Source organism: Talpa occidentalis, unplaced genomic scaffold (genome assembly GCF_014898055.3).
Source record: "Talpa occidentalis isolate TD23 unplaced genomic scaffold, MPIMG_talOcc4v2.1 talOcc4.16, whole genome shotgun sequence".
NCBI classification, from domain to species: Eukaryota; Metazoa; Chordata; class Mammalia; order Eulipotyphla; family Talpidae; genus Talpa; species Talpa occidentalis.
This window is the reverse complement of record NW_023601653.1, coordinates 40,446,441-40,465,060: the sequence shown is the minus strand read 5'-3', so window position 1 is coordinate 40,465,060 and position 18,620 is coordinate 40,446,441. Positions and strand designations below refer to the sequence as shown.

The following is an 18,620-nucleotide window of genomic DNA, read 5'->3' as shown; positions in this document are numbered from 1 at the left end:
TGTTCAGCTCCCGGCCATTTATTTTTACTTTTACCTTTGAGTATTTTCTCTTTTCAACCTGAGGAACTATGTTGCAAGCTTTGATTTTATTCATTCCAGAAGAACCCTGTACCCATTAGTAGTATTTTGAAACTGATTTAAATCTTTTAGTTCTCTAAATAACACCACAGAAACACGCTATGAGAAAGTACCAAGCCACCCACTTCTGAATTTCAGGTTAGTTCACACTTTCTGCTTCTTGAGTCAGGAAAGAAAATACGACCCAAAGTGGGGGAGGTGGTCTCTCCACACAGGCGGACCCCAGCCCTAGGCTAGCTCAGGGACTTAAGGGCTGTTGGGGAGGCCAGTGCAGGGACAGCTTGCTTATGCTTAACATGACATTTCCTGACTATGTCTGACATCGTAAGAATATCAGAAAATACATCCCCCTGATAAGTACAGACATTTTGTTAGCATTATAAGTAACTGAAACTTCATTCTCCACAGCACATACTCTCCCAAGGGCTTTGTGGGCACAAGCTGATTTAACCCTCATAACCATCCTATTAGCTATATGAAGGACTCGAGAAAAATAAGCTTGATGGTTGGGGTGCACTGAGCTGAAGTCTACTTTCTAATTTTTTTTTTTAAAGATTTATTCATGGGCCTCCCCGGTGGCACAGCGGTTGAGCGCTGCGTTGCGAAGTTGCCGCCAGTTCGATCCCCGGCTGCTCTGTGGCCACCGGAGGAGGGTCCCGCATGGCGCGCAGACCTCTCCTGCCGCCCGCTGCTTCCCTCAGCAGTGTACTTCGGTCCTTCTGCCTGCTCTGCTCCCCGCTCTGGCTCTGGTGAATTCTCTCCCCCTCCCGCGCTTCTGACTATACCCAGTGCTTGTATAAATAAATAAATAAATAAATAAATAAATAAATCTTTAAAAAAAAGATTTATTCACTTATGCATACAAGAGCTGGGGTACAGGCCAGAGATGCGGTGGGTGAGAGGGTCCACCAGAGACAGAGTAGGGAGCAGAACAGGCAGATCTACTGAAATACACTGCTGAGGGGAGCAGCGGGCGAGGTCTGCCCGGCCATGTGGGTTTCTCCCTGGCTGGGGATCGAACTCGTGCTGTAGAGGCTGCGGATTGCTTCATAGTTTGGTGCTTAATCCCTTGCGCCACCAGGGAGGCCCTACTTTCTAATTTTAAAGCAGCATAATTAAGGTGTTCATACAATAAATTTTCCAATTTTAAGGGTGCGATTTGATGAGCTCTGATGGGGACAGTCAGAAACCACCCCAGCCATGGCACAGTGTTTCTATCACCCAGACTGCTCCCCTGTCCCTCCACAGTCAGCCCCTTGCCTCGCTCCCAACACTGCTGGTTCCACTGCTGTTCTATCTACAGTAGCCTTTCTAGAATTTAGTAGAGATGAAGGCACAGGGCATGTGACCCTTGGCTGCTGGGACTCACGGGGGCTGCAGGATAGACCCTGGTCTGCCATTTCTAAATCCTGCTGAACAGTACCAGAGCTGCTATGAGGATCTCCGCACATGTCTTTTTTTTTTTTTCCAAGGTTTTATTTATTTTTGCATAGATGAACGAGGGTGTGGGTCAGAGGTGCAGGGGTGGGGGGAGCAGGGTGAGAGGACTCACCAGAGAGAGAGTGGGGAGCAGAACAGGCAGATCTACTGACATACACTGCTAAGGGGAATAGAGGAGCGACAGGAGAGGTCTGCTGTGCCACATGTCAGCTCCTTGGCTGGGGATCGAACTCAGAATGCAGCAGGAGACCTAACCCCCAGGCCCCAGGGTAGCCCCTCCACACAAGCCTTAGTGGAGAGTGTGCTTGCCTCTATTGGGCAAGTGCCTGGGTGCGGGTTTTGGGGTCACGTGCTGCGTGTGTAGGGATATTCTTATTGGACAGCGCTAGCCTGTGTGTGCGCACCCCACAGTGCCTTCCCCTCCTTGGTATTTGGTATTATCAATCTCTTCAATTTTAACTGTTTGGTGGTGTAAGTTTACTTCTGAGTGCAGAAGGGAATTGTGAACGTGTTTCCCGAGGCTCATGTTGGTATAAATGAGAAACCTATTGTTCTTTGAAGAACAGAATGTGAACACCTCATCCTATGAGATCTCAGTCCTATGAGGAGAGGAACTTTTAGAATTTCTTTGAATAAAGGATTCTGGACAGCTAGGTGCAGCTATTGGGGAAAATGTAATCTAGAACTATTCTCATTCCTCCTTTATGTTTCAGGGAAAACAGCCTCTGTTCACATTTCCACAGCTTACAGTAAAACAGAGCATGTACTTTTTATTAGATTTTAACATCTAAACTGTTTAGGCTTTTAATTATTTGTTAATGTCTTGCTGTAGTTCCTCTCTTTATGTTCTCCCTGCCCTTTTAAAATCTCCTCTCTTAAATCAATTTTCCTTCAATTTATTCTTTATAATCTCACCACAGCTCATTAACTCCAGTTTTCTGTAAATGGCCATGCGACATCTGCAACATTGGGGTGTACAGGAAGGTAAAGACCTGACTGCTTACTGGCGTTCTTTCCCGTCAGCGAGGTGACACTCAGTCTCCGGGCCGTCGTGGGTGATTTCTGTTGGGGGGGCGTCCGGCACTGCTTGGCCAGGTCCTCTTCTGCCGCCGACACCATTAGTTCTCCTATCAGAATCCTCTCCAGGCTGCCATCATCGACACCCTTCCCCAGCCAGCGCCCACATGGGAACCTGGAGGACAGAAAAGAATCTTCTGAAAAAATCACCGACATTTACTGGCTTTATGTGGTACTGTGGTACTCAGCCCATCAGTTTAGTACCTGTGGTTTGTTATTTTCATTGTAAAAAATTTCGAATAAATAGAAAAGCAGAGAGAGGATCTCCCTGGTGGCACAAGGGGTTAAGATGCAACCTATGAAGCTATCCTCAGCCACTGAAGCACGAGTTTGATCCCTGGCCAGGGAGCTACCCACATAGTGCAGCAGACCTCTCCTGACTCACCCGCTGCTTCCCTCAGCAGTGGATTTCAGTCATTGTATTTCTGTCATCTGCCTGTTCTGTTCCCCACTCTGTCTCTGGTGAATCTTCTCACCCTCCACACTTCTGGCCTGTACCCCAGCTGTTGCATGCATAAATAAATATTAAAAAAAAAAAAGAAAAGCAGAAAGAAGAACAAATCACATGCTCATCTCCTAGGTCATATTTCACTTTCATATTTTGCTGATTTATCTTAGAGTAAACCACATGCAGCAGCACATCTCATCCCTAATAACACACCTCTATTTAAATCTGAAAAATAAAGACATTCTCTCTCACATAGGCAGAAATAATCACACTCAACCAAATTAAAATAGTCCTTTAGTATTTTCTCATATATAGGCTGTATTAAAATTCTGTGGAGGGGGGCCTCCCCAGTGGCACCGTGGGTTGAGCACTGCACTGTGAAGCTGTCTACAGCCTCTACAGTGCGGGTTCGATTCCCAGCCAGCCAGGGAGAAACCCACATGGCGTGGCAGACCTCTCCTGCTTGGCCCGCTGCTCCCCTCAGCAGTGTCTTTGGTCCGTCTGTCTGTTCTGCTCCCCACTCTCTCTGGTGGATTCTCTCACCCTCCCGTGCCTCTGACCTGTACCCCAGTTATTGTATAAATAAATAAATCTTAAAAAAAAATTCTGTGGGGTAGTTCTGGGAAGGGTATTTTCAGACTAGAAGTTAAGGTGGGAGTTAAGTTACAGGAGAGAAGAGGAGAGAGTTCCCAGAGGAGGATGGCTGTGGCAGGACAAAAGATCCTCTCCTCCCACTGAAATCACCCTGAGCTGCTTTTTTACCAGTTACAACAATCTTTCTCAACACGGTGTCCCAAGCATTAGCAGTAAACACAGTTCGCTTTATACAAGCATTTCTGGGGCAATTTTATATTACATAAACAGAAGCAAAGCAATATTCAAAAATCTAAACTAAAATCCAGAAAGCAATTGGAAAGCTTCAGAAAGAAAACTATTCTTGACCCTTTCCTGGTGTAGAGAAACTCAGAGGCAGCCCCCTGGGCTCCCAAGGCCATTTGCTTACCTGTAGGTGTGTCCTGTGATTTCATTTCTGACCATGACACAGTCCAGGAGCCATTTGGCCAGAAGTCCTGAGTTATCGTGACCAATCTGGACGGTTGTCAGCTTCCCCAGGTTCTGGCACTGCAGGGACAAGACCACAGGTTACTCAGAACCTGGCCCAGGATGCCACCTCTGGGCTGCTCCCGACACTTGGTTCCGAGTCAACAATGGCCCAGCCCGGGAGAGGGCACTCGGGCAGTGTAACACTAGGAGACCCTTCTCAGGCAGTGCAGCCCTGTTGGAGCGGCTGGGAGATCCTGCCCACCACATAGGGGCAGGGCACTGCACCAGACCAGAGCTGTGACAAGCCTGGAGGGACAAGGCAGGAGGAAAGGTTTTGAGTGGGGGACCCAGAAACCTCAGAGACAGGCTTTATGTCTAAAGGAAGAGAAGAGTTTCATGAAGTGGGAGACCAAGGCATCTCAGGTCAGTTATAGACAGGGCAGGAAAACAGCTACAGGTGTCCAGTCACTGATATGGGTACTCTTTGGATTCCAACAAAGCACTGAAGCAGAACTGACATGAACTCTTCCCTGCTAGAGGTCCCTGGGACTATCATAAAAAAGCACGCATGCCAATGTGCTTCCTGGGTCTTTGTGGACAAACACAAAAGAAAATGGTAGTAAGACAAACAGTAAAAATAAATGTCAGCTAAATTCTGACATTAAATTCCAAGAAGAAATCACAGGCCCCAGCTTACAATGAACGACTCTTTGTGTCACATTGGGAAGGTGGCCCAGGATCGAGGTGAGGGAGACGGCGCTCTGAATGAGCTGAGGCAGCAGATAGGGACAGGAACAGGTAGGTGCCATGGGGGGCCTGGGACCTGCAGTGACAGGGCCTGGAACACAGCTCACACTCCCTCCCTGCCTGGAGTTGGAGAGAAGCCACAGCTTCCATCTCTTCAGAGGGCCGTAGGGCCACTAGGCAGGGGGGGAGACAAAATGGGTCTTGAAGGTGATAGCTGTGAGTGGGACATATGAGCGGGTAAGTTCTTCCCGCACATCAGGAACACCCTGTGCGTGGCTCGAACACCTGCTAACACTTCACCGGGGAAATGAGAGCTAGGACATGGGACACAGAAACCATTTTACAAACATCTCCATGTGGCTTAATGGTCAGCATGGAGGTCAGCTCTGCTCGCTGGGTCCTTCTGCCCAGGTTCAGGCAGGGGCATAGGATATCAGGAAGAGATCACTGTGGGGAGAACATTTACTAGAAGGCTCCACTTTGGGTGCTAGGAATCAGGGCACAGCCCCTGGCAAAGCCCAGAAGTGCAACATCCCACACTGAGAAAAAGGGTATGGCACGGGCAACAGTCACAACAAAAATGCAAGCAAGGGGCATCAGCGTGTGCCACCCCGAGCTGCATAACCACACACAGCTGCATAACCCCCTTTCATACTATTAGATGCCGCAGAAACAAGGAGGTGAAACTGGAGTCCTGGATGCACCGACAAGGGGGGGGAGGTTGGGGGGGCTGGGCTTCCTGCTGGGACAGGATGACCCACCTCAAAGGTCATCTCCAGCAGGCTTTTGGGGATCTGCATGACGCCCGTGTCCCCGAGCTCCCCTGAGACGCAGATCCAAGGGTTGGACGTGATGATGGCGTTGCTCAGCTTCTTGATGGGGATGACCACCGACCTGTACGGAATCACTGGGAGGAAAGGCTGACATCAATCACAACTGACACCCCCACGGCTAATGGCTCGCAGCAAAGGTTCTGTCACCTCTCAGGTAATGTGCACTTTGTGAGGATCAAGAAGGGTGATCACTGCCTCTCGGGCGGGGGCTGCTTACAAAGCAGCAGGCCAGAGCTGCCACCGCGGGCTCCACCACTCTCAGGCACAGCCGAGGACCCGGACCCTCGCTGCGCTCACGGGTCTTCCGCTGTTTTGAGGGTTCAGTCTAGTACCAGTGACCAGTTCCTGGTGCAGGTTCCCAAGAAGAGGAGGGACGGCCTGTTGGCTAGTGAGGGTCCCCCAGCTGTGCTCCAAGCACCTCGATATATCCCTCCCCCTCACAGCAAGGCAGCGCGCACCCAAGGCACCTCATTCGGCGGCAAGGGAAAGCTCTGACGCCGGGGTTGGAAAGCTCCGAGGCGCCCTGAGCGGGAGGAGGTGCAGAGGGCCGGGCCCGCCACCCGCCCACCACGAGATGGCGCTGCGCCCCCGCGTCCCGGCGGGGAGGAGGCGCAGCCACCGACCCCGAGGCCTCTCTGGATAACGCGACACCCTCACACCAGCGCCCTGACGTCCCCTAGAGGCGTCCTCGTGCGCTCCTAAAGCGGGCGGGATCACGCCCCCCCGTGAAGGTGAGCAGGGCCGGAAGCGCGGCTGACCCGGCCAGCGGCTCAGGGACTCGGGGCAGGACGGACAAGGGGCGGGTGTAAACCGCACCCCTCGCCTCCCCCCCACGCGTCTACACAGGCGCCCCGTCTACACAGGCGCCACTACTTCACAGACCTTCCCTCCTGTCTCTCCGTGTTGGCTGAGGGACATATCAGAGGACGCGGCTGGGCAGCATCAAAATCAAAATGGCTTTGAACCTGGGAGCAGAGAGGTCAGTGTTTTAGGCGCCAGAGGCTTCTCTTGTCTCACTTATGGCCTTAGGAAAGCTGCAGAAAATGCCTGTGCAGGCCGAGCGGGGCCACCCTGCGTGGCAGAGATGTTGTGGGGCACAGAGGGAGAGGGGAGCACGTGAACTCGGGGGCTTCCCCCACATTCACACGGAGGGGGCACCTGACCCCCCCAAACAGAAGACAAGAAACTTGCCCTCAGGAGAAGCCAGGAGCCCCTCCCACCTCTAAGGGGGCGCCTGGAACCCACAGGACCCAAGAAGCCCCAGGAGCAGGGGGCTTGGGGTAGAAATGTCCCAGGACTGCGGTGACAGACCCGACGGGCACAGTCCCGCCCTGAGGCAGCAGAGGGGCCACTGTGACTGGTCTCCACACCTGTTTGGGCAGCACAGAGCCTGCCCCTCCGCCCGCACCCCTTCCTCCTTCCCGCTGGAAGGCGTCCTGAGAACAGCTATGTGCCGGGAGGAGAGTGAGGCTGTTGGGATGATTTCTCACAATGGGAGGAGAATAAAACTACCAAGTTGCTTAAACTTCTCCAGGTCGCTGTGCCTGCAGCTGAAGATAGCCCCCACTGGTGCAAGCAGAACTCTGCAGCAGGGAGGGGGACTCCATGCCAGCAAGTGTCAATGACTAGCATCAGCTCCAGTGCAGCTGTTGACCAGACCTGCAGCGTCTGGAAGAGACCGATGCCTTTCCCCATCACCCCTCCTCAATTATACAAGGTTACTATTATCACTTATTTCAGATGAGATGTTGGAATATCTGTTCAAAACAATCCTTTTCACATGCACCCCATTTCAACTGCAGACAGGGCTTCTGAGAGCACAGAGGATGCTGCTCCTGGGAGCATACCCAGCAGGTCAAGGTGTGGGGAAGACAGGGGTGGGTGGAGGGAGAATCAGAGTGGGTTCTAGGACAGGTGAGGCCTCTCTCCCAGGGGCTGGGGGCACAACCTCCATCATTATTGAGATGAGGCCTCACATTAACAGACGTTTGCTCAGAGGCCTCCCTGGTGGGGCAAGAGGTTAAGTCTCAGCGCTATGCTCTCCACAGCCACTGTAGCACGAGTTCGATCCCTAGCGAGGGAGCTGACCCACATGGCTCAGCAGACCTCTCCTGACTCACCCGCTGCTCCCCTCAGCAGTGTATTTCAGTCAATCCGCCTGTTCTGTTCCCCATTCTGTCTCTGGTGTATCCTCTCACCCCCCTGCACCTCTGGCCAGTACCCCAGCTCTTGTATGCATAAATATATAAATCTTTTAAAAAAAAATAAAAAGGAGAGAGACGTGGGCCTCCCCAGTGGTGTAGCGGGTTGAGTGCTGTGCTGTGAAGCTGTCCGCAGCCTCTGCAGCGCGGGTTCGATTCCTGGCCGGCCACGGAGAAACCTACATGGTGTGGCAGACCTCTCCTGCCTCGCCCGCTGCTCCCCTCAGTAGTGTCTTTGGTTCGTCTGCCTGTTCTGTTCCCCACTCTGTCTCTGGTGAATCCTCTCACCCTCCCGGGCCTCTAACCTGTACCCCAGTTCTTGTATAAATAAATAAAAAATCTTAAAAAAAAAAGAGAGAGACTTTTGCTCTCCTTATATCTGATCCCAGGTGACCCCCAGGACATCAGCCCCCTTACTTACTGATGGTGGTGAACACGCTGGTGAAGCAGAAGTAGTCCACGGCATTGAGCGAAAGAAGGTGATAGAGGAACTGCTCCCTTTCTTCCTCACAACGAAGAAAAGCATAGCGCTTGTAGAGCTTCCTGGGGCGGGTGGGGGGGCGTGGTAGAAGGCAAGCAGACAACCTGGTCATGGTCTTAAGAAATCTTTGATGGTTTGACAGACACAATGGATTCATGGGTCTGTTTGCTTTTCCTTTAAAGGCTAGCTAGGTTTTTAAAAAGTGTTCTTGACTTTTATATGTCCACTCTTGTGAATTGTCTCTTCTCTCCAGGTTGAAGTCTCTGCCCAGTTAGAGGTTTTTCTTTTCGGTGGGGAAGACCCTGTACAATTGTCCACTCACATTTATGTACAAGTAAAACAACATGCTGGTATACCCATAAATTAGAATACTGTGTCATCACTGAAGATACAGTTTTGGAAGTGTTTCAACAATAGCAGAACTGCTAGAAATAAGAAGCAAGTGTGTATTAGGCAGCTGTAGCCTATTTCCCAAGTATTTTACAGTCACTCATGTATTTAACCCTCGTGACTCGTCTGTGAGCTAAATCTAGTCGTTCCTCTGGTCATCGGGTTTAGTACTCATCTAAGTAGTGATGCCAGGGTGGACTGGGATGCAGGCGTTCAGACTCCAGAGCCTAAATCCTGCGATGCAGTGACATGTCTATGATATAAAGGTAAGCCTCGAAAAGAAGAACATCGAAATGCAAATATACTACAATATTAACTAAGAGAACAGCACTAAGGAAAATGCAGAAGAAAACATGTGAACTGCTTAACGTCCACCTCCACACAGTGGGATTCTAAATGATGACTGTTCACTTCATACTTTGGCCACAAACGACAGATAATGGGGACTGGGGGGTAGCGGGTTTCGAAAGAACAAGGTCAGGGTCACCGCAGGTGTCCTTCACACAGCATTCTGCATCAAACCTGTCCCTTGGATACTAGGGGTCAGCCTGCCCAGCTGCAGGGGGTGAGTGACCCCAGGACACACCACAACTGGTCACCTCGAGGGGCTCTAATGGACCATGGGGGTAGGTCTTGGAGGAATTCTCTGCAGCCTTTGGCTCCGGAAAGCTCAAGGTCCTCAGTCTTTAGATTCACTGTAATGAACCTCTGGCTTAGGCATCTCCTCCAAGAGAGTTTCTTGGTAAAGGGCAGCTATCAAGACGTCTACCACTACCACAGAGGTCCGTGCAGAGGATGAGGGTGCAGGTGCCAGTGAGTGCTGCAAGGAGCGGCAGCCCAGCTCCCTCTAGCACATGGGGCTAACACGGAAGCACCTGCAGGTGGAGCTTACTTGGTGAGCAGCTGGTTGGAGAGCAACTGCTTGAGGTGCTGGGACAAGAGCTTCTTTTCCAGAGATAGGCGTATCCAGGCCCGTGCGCGCCCCACGTCAGTCTTGATCTCGCTCATGTTCTGGATGTGCCTAAAGAAGAGCAGCAGCACACAGAGCTCAAGGACCCGGCCAGCCTCTGACTGGAAGAGCAGCGGGGTCAGGGCATGGTGCACCGGAAGTCCTACACGCAGAGGAGGTTTATGTGACTAATTTCAATGCGTCCCCCTGAGTCTGGACACAACCCCAAAGACCCTGCAGCCTCACAGAGAGGTGACCTTCCCCCAGCTAATCCACTGTTTGCTAGAAACAGCAGCTCTGTTCCCTTCTGTCTGTGAACTGTTCACTTTGCACAGCAACAGGGAGCTCCTATTGGATGGACGTGACCCTGTGTCTAGATGTTGCCGGTTCACAGTTCATCATGAGAAGCCAGTCAGATCTTTAAGGTCTGTTCAGCTGCACTTTACTCATGCAAAATATTGTTCTAGAGGTGCCGCCCACTTTCTGTTTTCTGCCAAGCAGTGGGCCCACCACCTACCTGCTTGGGGCTTCTCCCCCCCAATGCCTGGAATCAGCTCTGGGCACCACATGCCCAAGACCTGGGCTCCCATCAGGACATGGGCCTGATATAAACTAAGTACTAGAATCTGGGAAGCAGTGCCTGGAAGACCCAGTGAGCATCTGCTGGACACTTAAACTGAGGCATCCTGTAGGAGCCGGTGACAAGACCTTCTCTATCCACCCAGCTCCAGGAGGGATCATGGTTACCGCCTATAAATCTCCCCTGGTGGTAAAGCGGGTTCGAAAGGTTTTCTGTCCTTAAACTAAATGATTTCCAAGACTGGTAGCACCTAGATGTGAATCCACATTTCCTGAGTCCAACAATGGTGTTAATTCACTGTATTGCCAATGAAACCCAACAATATGTAAGAGAGAAATTACGACGGCTTGTTTTAGTTTCAGCTTACATTCGGTACAGTCATAGCAATTTGGTGCAGTCAAAATAGTCCTCTCTGGGGTGAGCATAACCATCTCGAATACTTAATTTCCAGTGTAGTATAAAGCCAGTGCTCACAGAACAGCCACCGTACACTTAGAACCAAGGTAAGTGACCAGCCAATCCATCCTCAGTGGAGTATCCACAGCTCTATGTGTAAACAGACTGTGGCTGGGATTTACTCAGACACCTTGCGGGTCACTTGTGTGCCTTTTCAGAGTCCCCGCACCTGGGGACGTACTCACAGTCCCCACAATCACAGCTTGATTGCCTGCACCCCTTGTCATCAATTGCATGTCATCATTGGGAATAAATGCCCCCAGAATGGCTAGCTGGTGGGTATGGACATGACCAGGAAGGGAGACGAGAAGTGGCACTGCAGTGACATGTGACAAAACTTCACTTTTATATGTAACCAGAGCAGTTATTCACTGGCCCAGCCTTGCTCTTTAGAACAACAAACTCACTCTGCAGCTGACAGTTTAGTGATATGGGTCATCAATGGAGCCTAGGATGGCCCATATGCATGTCTGTCTGGGGCTGCTGCCTGCTGCCACGTGCCGTAGCCAGGACTCGCGACAACCCTGGCACTCAGGTCCCTAAGCTGCCATGTTCTGGCCTCAGAGATGAACTTGGGAAGACACGAGGCCCTGGCAGGGGCGTGCGCCAAGCTGCAGGGTGACTCGCAGACACACCACCTCCTCGTTGGCGGCCAGCATTGTCCTTAGTTGTCCAGAGTGAAAGAAATCTCGGCTGAAATTGTACTAGGTGTTTTTCTTTAAGGCAAACCATCCACATGAACCACCAGGTAGGCACTAGGGACTAGAATGAAGCACTTGCCAAGGACAAGGAAACAGAGAGATGAGTCTGTCCACTGAGACTTCAATGCCAAAGTAAACATACTGTGGACTAGAACACCTCAGAAGTTCTCTGGACAGCAGAAAGGACACAGTGAAGGAGAGACAAGCAAGGAGAGGGTGTCCCCAAGATGACTTGGGCCCCTGAGAAAGAGCTCCAGCTTGGGGACAACAGGTACCTGCCTGATTTCTGTCTATTTTCCAGACAGACAACTCCTACATCAGTGACAGAGCACCCCATCATTTGGCACAGGAACAATGAATGATTTCACTGGTTCCTGGGATCCTGCCTTTACTGGTCATAGACCATTAGGTCAGAGAGGACAGCTGACCCAACCCAGCCCATTATTTTTCCATATCTCTTAGGCATTTGAGTAAGTCTCTTGAGTATCTTTGAGTCCGATTACATTTTGGTTCAGTAATGATTTGGTTTCTGAACTTAGAATGCGTACGACTCCAGCACATGGTCTATAAAACCTAGAACTAATGCTGCTATGTTGGTGATAAGAAACTGGGAAGTCACATCCATGAAGATGGCTATTGGCAAAACAAACAAACAACAAATGAGGGAAAATAACAAGTGTTAGCAAGAGTGAGAGCCAGAACCCTATGCATGGCTGATGAGAGTATAAAAGGTTACAGTCCCTGTGGAAATAGGGGTTCCTCAAAAATGAAATATAGAATTACAGCATAATCAGGAAATCCCACTTTGGGGTGTAGACACCCAAAAGAACAGAAAGTGTGGAATCAAAGTGATATTTGCAAATACATGTTCATATTAGCATTATCCACAATAGCTGAGAGGTGGAAATAACCCAAACACTGCTGATGGGCGAATGTTAAAATAGGTGGCCTGTACCTAGGATGGAATATTATTCAGCCCTGAAAAGGAAGGAAATTCCAATGCATAGTGTAGCATGGATGGACCTCAAACCTATCATGCTAAGTGAAATAAAGCAGGCACCAAGGTCATGCCTCCACTTATGGGAAGTACCTAGAGATAGAAAATGGAAAAGAGGTTACCAGAGATTGGTGGAGGTTGGGGGTGAGAATATGGAACAATTATCTAATGGAGACAGAGTTTCAAGTTGGGAGGGTGGAAAATTTTTGGAGAAGATGGTGGTGTCTGTTGCACAAAAATGTAAATGTACTTAATGTCACTGGCTGTATATATAAAAATGGTTAAAATGGTGAATTTTACACTATAGATGTTTTAAAGAGCCATAGAAAGATGTTAATGGAATAATCTAGATGGTGGGTCACTGTGAAATCTTTTGACTTTGCTCTATGTTTAAAACTTTCTCTAACAAAACCCTTAGGGAAAAATCCTGGAAGTCTTCTCTAAAGGAAGATCTTACTAAAAAGCCGTTTTATTTTTAAATTTTATTATAGAAAAACTGGGGTATAGGCCAGAGGTGTGGGAGGTGAGAGGACTCACCAGAGACAGAGTGGGGAGCAGAACAGGTGGATTGACTGAAATCCACCACTGAAGTGAATAATGGATGAGACAGGAGAAGTCTGTTGTACCATGTGGGTCAGCTCTGTGGGCGGGGATCAAACTCAGGCTGCAAACTCAGGTGATAGCCTGAAACTCAGTCTGATAGCGCTGAAACTTCAACCCCTGTACCACCAGGGAGGCTCTTCTTCTATACATTTTTAAGTCATTTGTGAAAGTACCTTAGAAATTGCCAGTTTTCTAAGGCTTCAAAATTGTAACCCACATCATTCAGTAGCAATGTGGCCAGTTAAATCATTTAAGGGTATAAGCAAAAATGTTATGTTAGCACACACGTGCACACACACATGCACACACACACTCTTACTTATACTCACAGAGCCGAAAACACGGCAAAACCTTCATTTAACAAACGTTAACTGATTGTCAATGGTGTGCCAGGCCCTGTTGATGCAGCAGTTAATAGCCTGACATTATCAGACAGGTCACGGGGCTCATCAAGCTTACAATGTAGGAAAAGCAAACTCTGTATGTGCTGTGCAGAGAATTCAAATGGGGTGTCTGCTTTACCCCAGGGGGTTAGGGATGACTTCTTGGAGGAAGTGACATTTGAACTAAGATGCAAACATAAGGAAGGCCAGTGGGGATTCCCTAAGGCAGGCCTCCGGGCAGAGCTGTCAGGTGAAGGGAATGGGAAGCAAAAGGCCCCAGGAAACAAGTTTGGCAGCTGGAGGAGCTGGAGGGTGGCAGGAAGGAAAGCGGCAAGGAGATCAGGCTGGCAGGAAATGTGGACTTCAGCCTGAGGTCACCACATGGGCTGTAGGGAGACCCAGTCACTGTTGGGCAAGCATCGACATATGGGGAAGACGATGTTATCCAAGAGGGAAATTACAGGGCTTGGACCACAGAGGTCACAGCTCACTGACCCACTATTCCATAGTGGGCAGCAGCTACCTCAGAACTGTACCTCTCAATAAGGAGCTCTCTACGCCTGCAAAACTATAGCAACTGCCTTTAAGCATTCACTTTGTACCAGGCCTGTTTTTTATTTTTTATTTATTTATTTATTTAATTTTTTAAGAAGTTGGAAATAAAGTTTTTTTTTTTTTTTTTTTAAAGAGGCATGTTTTATTTATTTATTTATTTTTTGTTTATACATGCACTGGGCACAGTCCGAAGCACAGGAGGGTGAGAGAATTCACCAGAGCCAGAGCGGGGAGCAGAGCAGGCAGAAGGACCGAAGTACACTGCTGAGGGGAGCAGCGGGCGGCAGGAGAGGTCTGCGCGCCATGTGGGACCCTCCTCCAGTGGCCGGGGAGCAGCTGGGGATCGAACCGGCGCCACGGAGGCCGCGGGCAGCTTCGCAACCCAGCGCTCAACCACTGCGCCACCGGGGAGCAGGCCTGTTTTTTAAACAAGTGTATATATAATAAACATATATGTTTTATTTTGAAATAATTTGAGGTTTTTTTGTTCCCAAATTTTATTCCAGGTAAATGAGCTTTAATCCTCTTCTTCCTGGTTAATATGGAAGTAATGTAATTTAGCAACTATGCACAACCAGCCTTGTAGATTATTCTTCTTTGCATAGTTATTGGTGAGATCTGTTAAGTACCTTCTAGAAAAGGCCCCTCTGAAGTTACTGGGATCTTGCTCTTGCTCCATTCCATGGTTACAGGCCCTACACCCAGACCCTCAGCTTTCACTCTGATTCTCTCCTGAAGAAACTGCTAGAGGGAGCTTCCTTGGTGGCCCAGAGGTTAGTCTCAGTGCAATCAAGCTATCGCCAGCTACTGCGGCCTCAGTTCAATCCCCAGCCAGGGAGCTCATCCACATGGCACAGCAGACCTCTCCTTTCTCTCCCGCCGCTCCCCACAACAGTGGATTTCAGTAGATCTGCCTGTTCTGCTCCCCACTCTGTCTCTGGGGAATCCTCTCACACACACCCCCTGCACATCTGGCCTGGACTCAAGTTCTTGTATGCATAAAAAAATACAAAAATTATTCTTAAAAAAAAAAAAAAAAAAGAAACTGATCACCTCCAGGATTCCAGCTTCCACACAGTATGTGCAGTCCAGGGGTAACTTCAGACCTGCTTCTTTTTTTCTCACAGGCGCCATGGCACAGCAGAGGGAGGGAGGGTATTGTCAAGCAGTGGACTCACAGAAATGTTGCAAGACTATGGGGGAGAGTCCCTGCATGCCAGCCCCCCCCACCCCTCCGAGGTTAAGAGCTTACACAGCCACAATGAGACATCAGCACTGGCAGTCTCCTGGGTGAACTGCATACCCAGATCCTCATTTCCCCCATCATGTCCTTTTTCTGGACCAGGACGCCCCCTGCATTTGCTTGTCCTCCCCTTATTCTCCTCCAGTCCATGATCAGTCTTTCTGTGCCTTTCATGGTCTTGAGACTTTGGAAGAGCAGCAGTCAATTATTCAGCAGAATGCCCTGCAATTGGATTTCCTTGCTGCTTCCTCAAGTCTGGACAGTGGGCATGCACGTCTGTGAGGCTCCTGCAGCAGCCAGGGGGCCTTCCGGTGCATCACATCAGGGGGTTGTGAGGCTGAGGGGTCTCCTCACTGCAGGCCTTGACCTTGGCCATGCGGGGTCTGCAGGGTTTTGCCACTGTGATTTTTTTTTTCCTTTGTAGTTAACAAATTCGTGGAGGAGACACTTTGAGACTAAGCAGATATCCTGGTTTCACCTTAAAACTTTCAACCACCAGTTTCTCTATTTCGTTCTTCCACAATTATTAGCCAGAAAGCTTTCTCTGGAAAGCGCTGTCCCAGTGGGCCCATTTATTTACGTGGGTCTCTAATTAGATCATAAGGGCCTCATGGGATCTTGATTCTGTGGACTAGGCTCCACCTCTGTGGGGCTCATCACGTGGCTCTGGTCCCTGGGCCCCCAGACTGGCTCCTTAGAGTGTAAGCCTCTCCTCTCTGAGATGCCTCAGGCTCACCCCACATGTCCCCTCCCCAGCCTGGAGCCACTCTTTTCTCCAGGAGCCCTGGTGGGTGACCCTGAGACACCATTCAGAAGTCACTGTGGGTGCCCAGTGTGCTGGCTGCTGTTGGGGTGCCACTGGTGCTCTGGATAGAGATAGAAACTACCAATCATTCTGGGACAGGGATAGCAGGTGGGGGGCTGGGAGGGAGGAGGGAGGGAGGGGCAAAACTTTTGTATCATGATTGTATTTGTGAAAACACATACACCTACACACCAGGGAAGAGTGAGTTTTACTATCTATAAATTTAAAAAGAACAAAAATAAAACAACCAGAAAGTGGGAAGGTACCCCACAAGGGACAGAGACTAACAAGTACCTGTAACTATAATACTAGTAACAAAACCACACTGAAGGGAGTCATGGGAAGAAGGAACTAATCTAAGATTCGGAAAACTGTATTTTGAATGGAGACAGAGCTAGAGCAGTGCCCTCACCGGTCCTTCCAGGGAGTGGCTAGCAGTTCTGAAAGGACTGTGCAGTGTGTGCGTGCAGGTCACACAAAGACTGGGGAAGAAAAGAGTAAGTGGGTCCCCCTGGTGGCGCAGGGGTAAAGTCTCAGTACTATCACTCCCTAAGGCCTGAGTTCTATCCCCGATCCCTGGCCAGGGAGCTGACCCACACAGGATGCAGCAGACTTCTGTCTTTTGGCTGCTCCCCTTAGCAGTGGATTTCAGTACATCTGCCTGTTCTGCTCCCCATTCTGTCTCTGGTGGATCCTCTGGCCTGTACCCCAGTTTTTGTATGCATAAATAAATAAATCTTAATAAAAAGATTTTTTAATAAAAATCTTTATTTTTTATAAAAATAATTTTTTAAAAAGATTTATTTATACAAGAACTGGGTTACAGGCCAGATACGCGGGAGGGTGGGAGGATCCACCAGAGACAGAGCGGAGAGCAGAACAGGCAGATTGACAAAATACACTGCTGAGGGGAATAGCGGGGGAGGCAGGAGAGGTCTGCTCGCCATGTGGGACCCTCGCTGGTCGGCCGGGATCGAACCCGTGCTGCAGAGGCTGTGGACAGCTTCACAGCGCTGCGCTTATTAACCGCCTGCGCCACCAAGGGAGGCCCGAAAAAAAAAATCTTTTTTTTTAAGATTTATTTGTTTATGCATATAAGAGCTGGGGTGCAGGCTGGAGATGCGGTGAGTGAGAGGATTCATGAGAGACAGAGTGGGGAGCAGAACAGGCAGATGTATTGAAATCCACTGCAGAGGAGAGCAGCGGTCGAGGCAAGAGAGGTCTGCTGCGCCATGTGGGTCAGCTCCCTGGCTGGGGACTGGACTCGGGCTGCAGTGGCTGAGGATAGCCCATACTGCTGCATTTAACCCTTAGCGCTACCAGAGAGACCCATAAATAAAAATAAATCTTTAAAAAAAAGGAAAGAGGAGTAAGGGGAAGAGTAGAGTGATGTCTGTGATATTGAACTGGAATCAGATATCATTATGAATTACGCATAGTTAAGAAAATGAATTGTGTGTATAAAAATATATATATACACGTATAAATAAATAAAGCTAGAAGAATTGAGCCAGGGGTGTGTGTGCACAGACACAGTTATATCCAGTCCTGTTTTGGGTGCTTGGCCTTTCTCACCTCCCTGCATTCTTATGCCAACCATCTGTGAGTCATGATCACCCCCACGCTAGGGATGAGAGAGCTGGGGCAGGAGGGCTGCCCTGGGCCATGGAGCTGGCGAGTGGCTGGCAGAGCTGGTCTCCACCAGCAGCTGAGCCCTCAGACAGCAATGGACCCCGTCCCCTAAACCCACAGCAGGGCGAGATAAAATAAGCAGGAAACTGCAGAAGCAGGGAGGCCTTATGTGATGTGAAAATCTCCCAGTTTGGTCACAGAGTGGGGAGCACCACCAACTGTCACCCCAGAGCAGCCTGTGGGAGGGGACCAAGGGCAGGAGGGTTTGTGTTTCCCCTCAGAGACACAGCTCCTCCTCTCACGCTGAATAGCGGGGAGTCCTGAGCTGTGAGGACAACTGCACATCACCCCCCAGGAATTACAGTGTTTATGGAGCAAATATCTAAAATATTCAGAGGGAAACCCAGCATTTACAGAGCTCTTACTCAGGAGTCAGGTACTCCCTGAAAACATAGTGCTGGACTAGCTCCCTGAATGCCTACGACAGCCCTATGACAGAACAGACAGCTGTTTCTATCTCTGAGAGACAGGGAAACCGAGGCACAGAGGAGTTGGACAATGACCAAAGGACACACTCTAGCAGGGCCAAAGCCAGAGGTAGCCCCGCTGCGCTGTGCTGTGGTCCCTGCCTGGGAAGCTTTTCAGCTGGAGGTTCTGACAAATCGAACAAACAGCGGCAACTCATATTAGCAAGGCACACAATAAAAGTTCTAACATTTATTTTAAACCCACACATCTTAAGAGTGTACACAGAATGCTAAAAAGCCTCTACCTTCATCCATGAATCTGTTTACACGCTTTTTCTAAAAATTTGAAAGCCCAGTGAGTGCAAGTAATTATTTCTCAGATTTGCATTTATTTCAGACTAAATCTACCTGATGGCAACCTTCCTTCCAACAGACCTGAGAACGCCTTGGTCTGTACCCGCAGGCAATATTGGGAGCCTTTACAAAACTGCACAAAAGAAATTGTAAAAT

At 49.5% G+C, this 18,620-nt stretch overlaps 1 protein-coding gene and 1 long non-coding RNA gene across 3 annotated transcripts in view; one reads left to right on the top strand and one right to left on the bottom strand.

The window, feature by feature from the left end:
* DENND5B (DENN domain containing 5B) overlaps nucleotides 1-18,620 on the bottom strand; it is a 123,180-nt gene that overhangs the window by 10,562 nt on the left and 93,998 nt on the right. For both annotated transcript variants that reach the window (XM_037514074.2, XM_037514075.2), the window contains 5 exons: nucleotides 9,632-9,760; nucleotides 8,290-8,411; nucleotides 5,596-5,741; nucleotides 4,047-4,165; nucleotides 2,523-2,710 (listed from right to left, as the gene is read on the bottom strand). In XM_037514074.2, coding sequence (XP_037369971.1) covers nucleotides 2,523-2,710; nucleotides 4,047-4,165; nucleotides 5,596-5,741; nucleotides 8,290-8,411; nucleotides 9,632-9,760 — 704 coding nt within the window. The remainder of the gene's footprint in view (nucleotides 1-2,522; nucleotides 2,711-4,046; nucleotides 4,166-5,595; nucleotides 5,742-8,289; nucleotides 8,412-9,631; nucleotides 9,761-18,620) is intronic.
* Nucleotides 6,406-14,174, top strand: LOC119247556 (uncharacterized). Its single transcript, XR_005125775.2, has 3 exons — nucleotides 6,406-6,646; nucleotides 7,202-7,384; nucleotides 14,150-14,174. It is a non-coding gene; the product is annotated as an uncharacterized LOC119247556 (long non-coding RNA).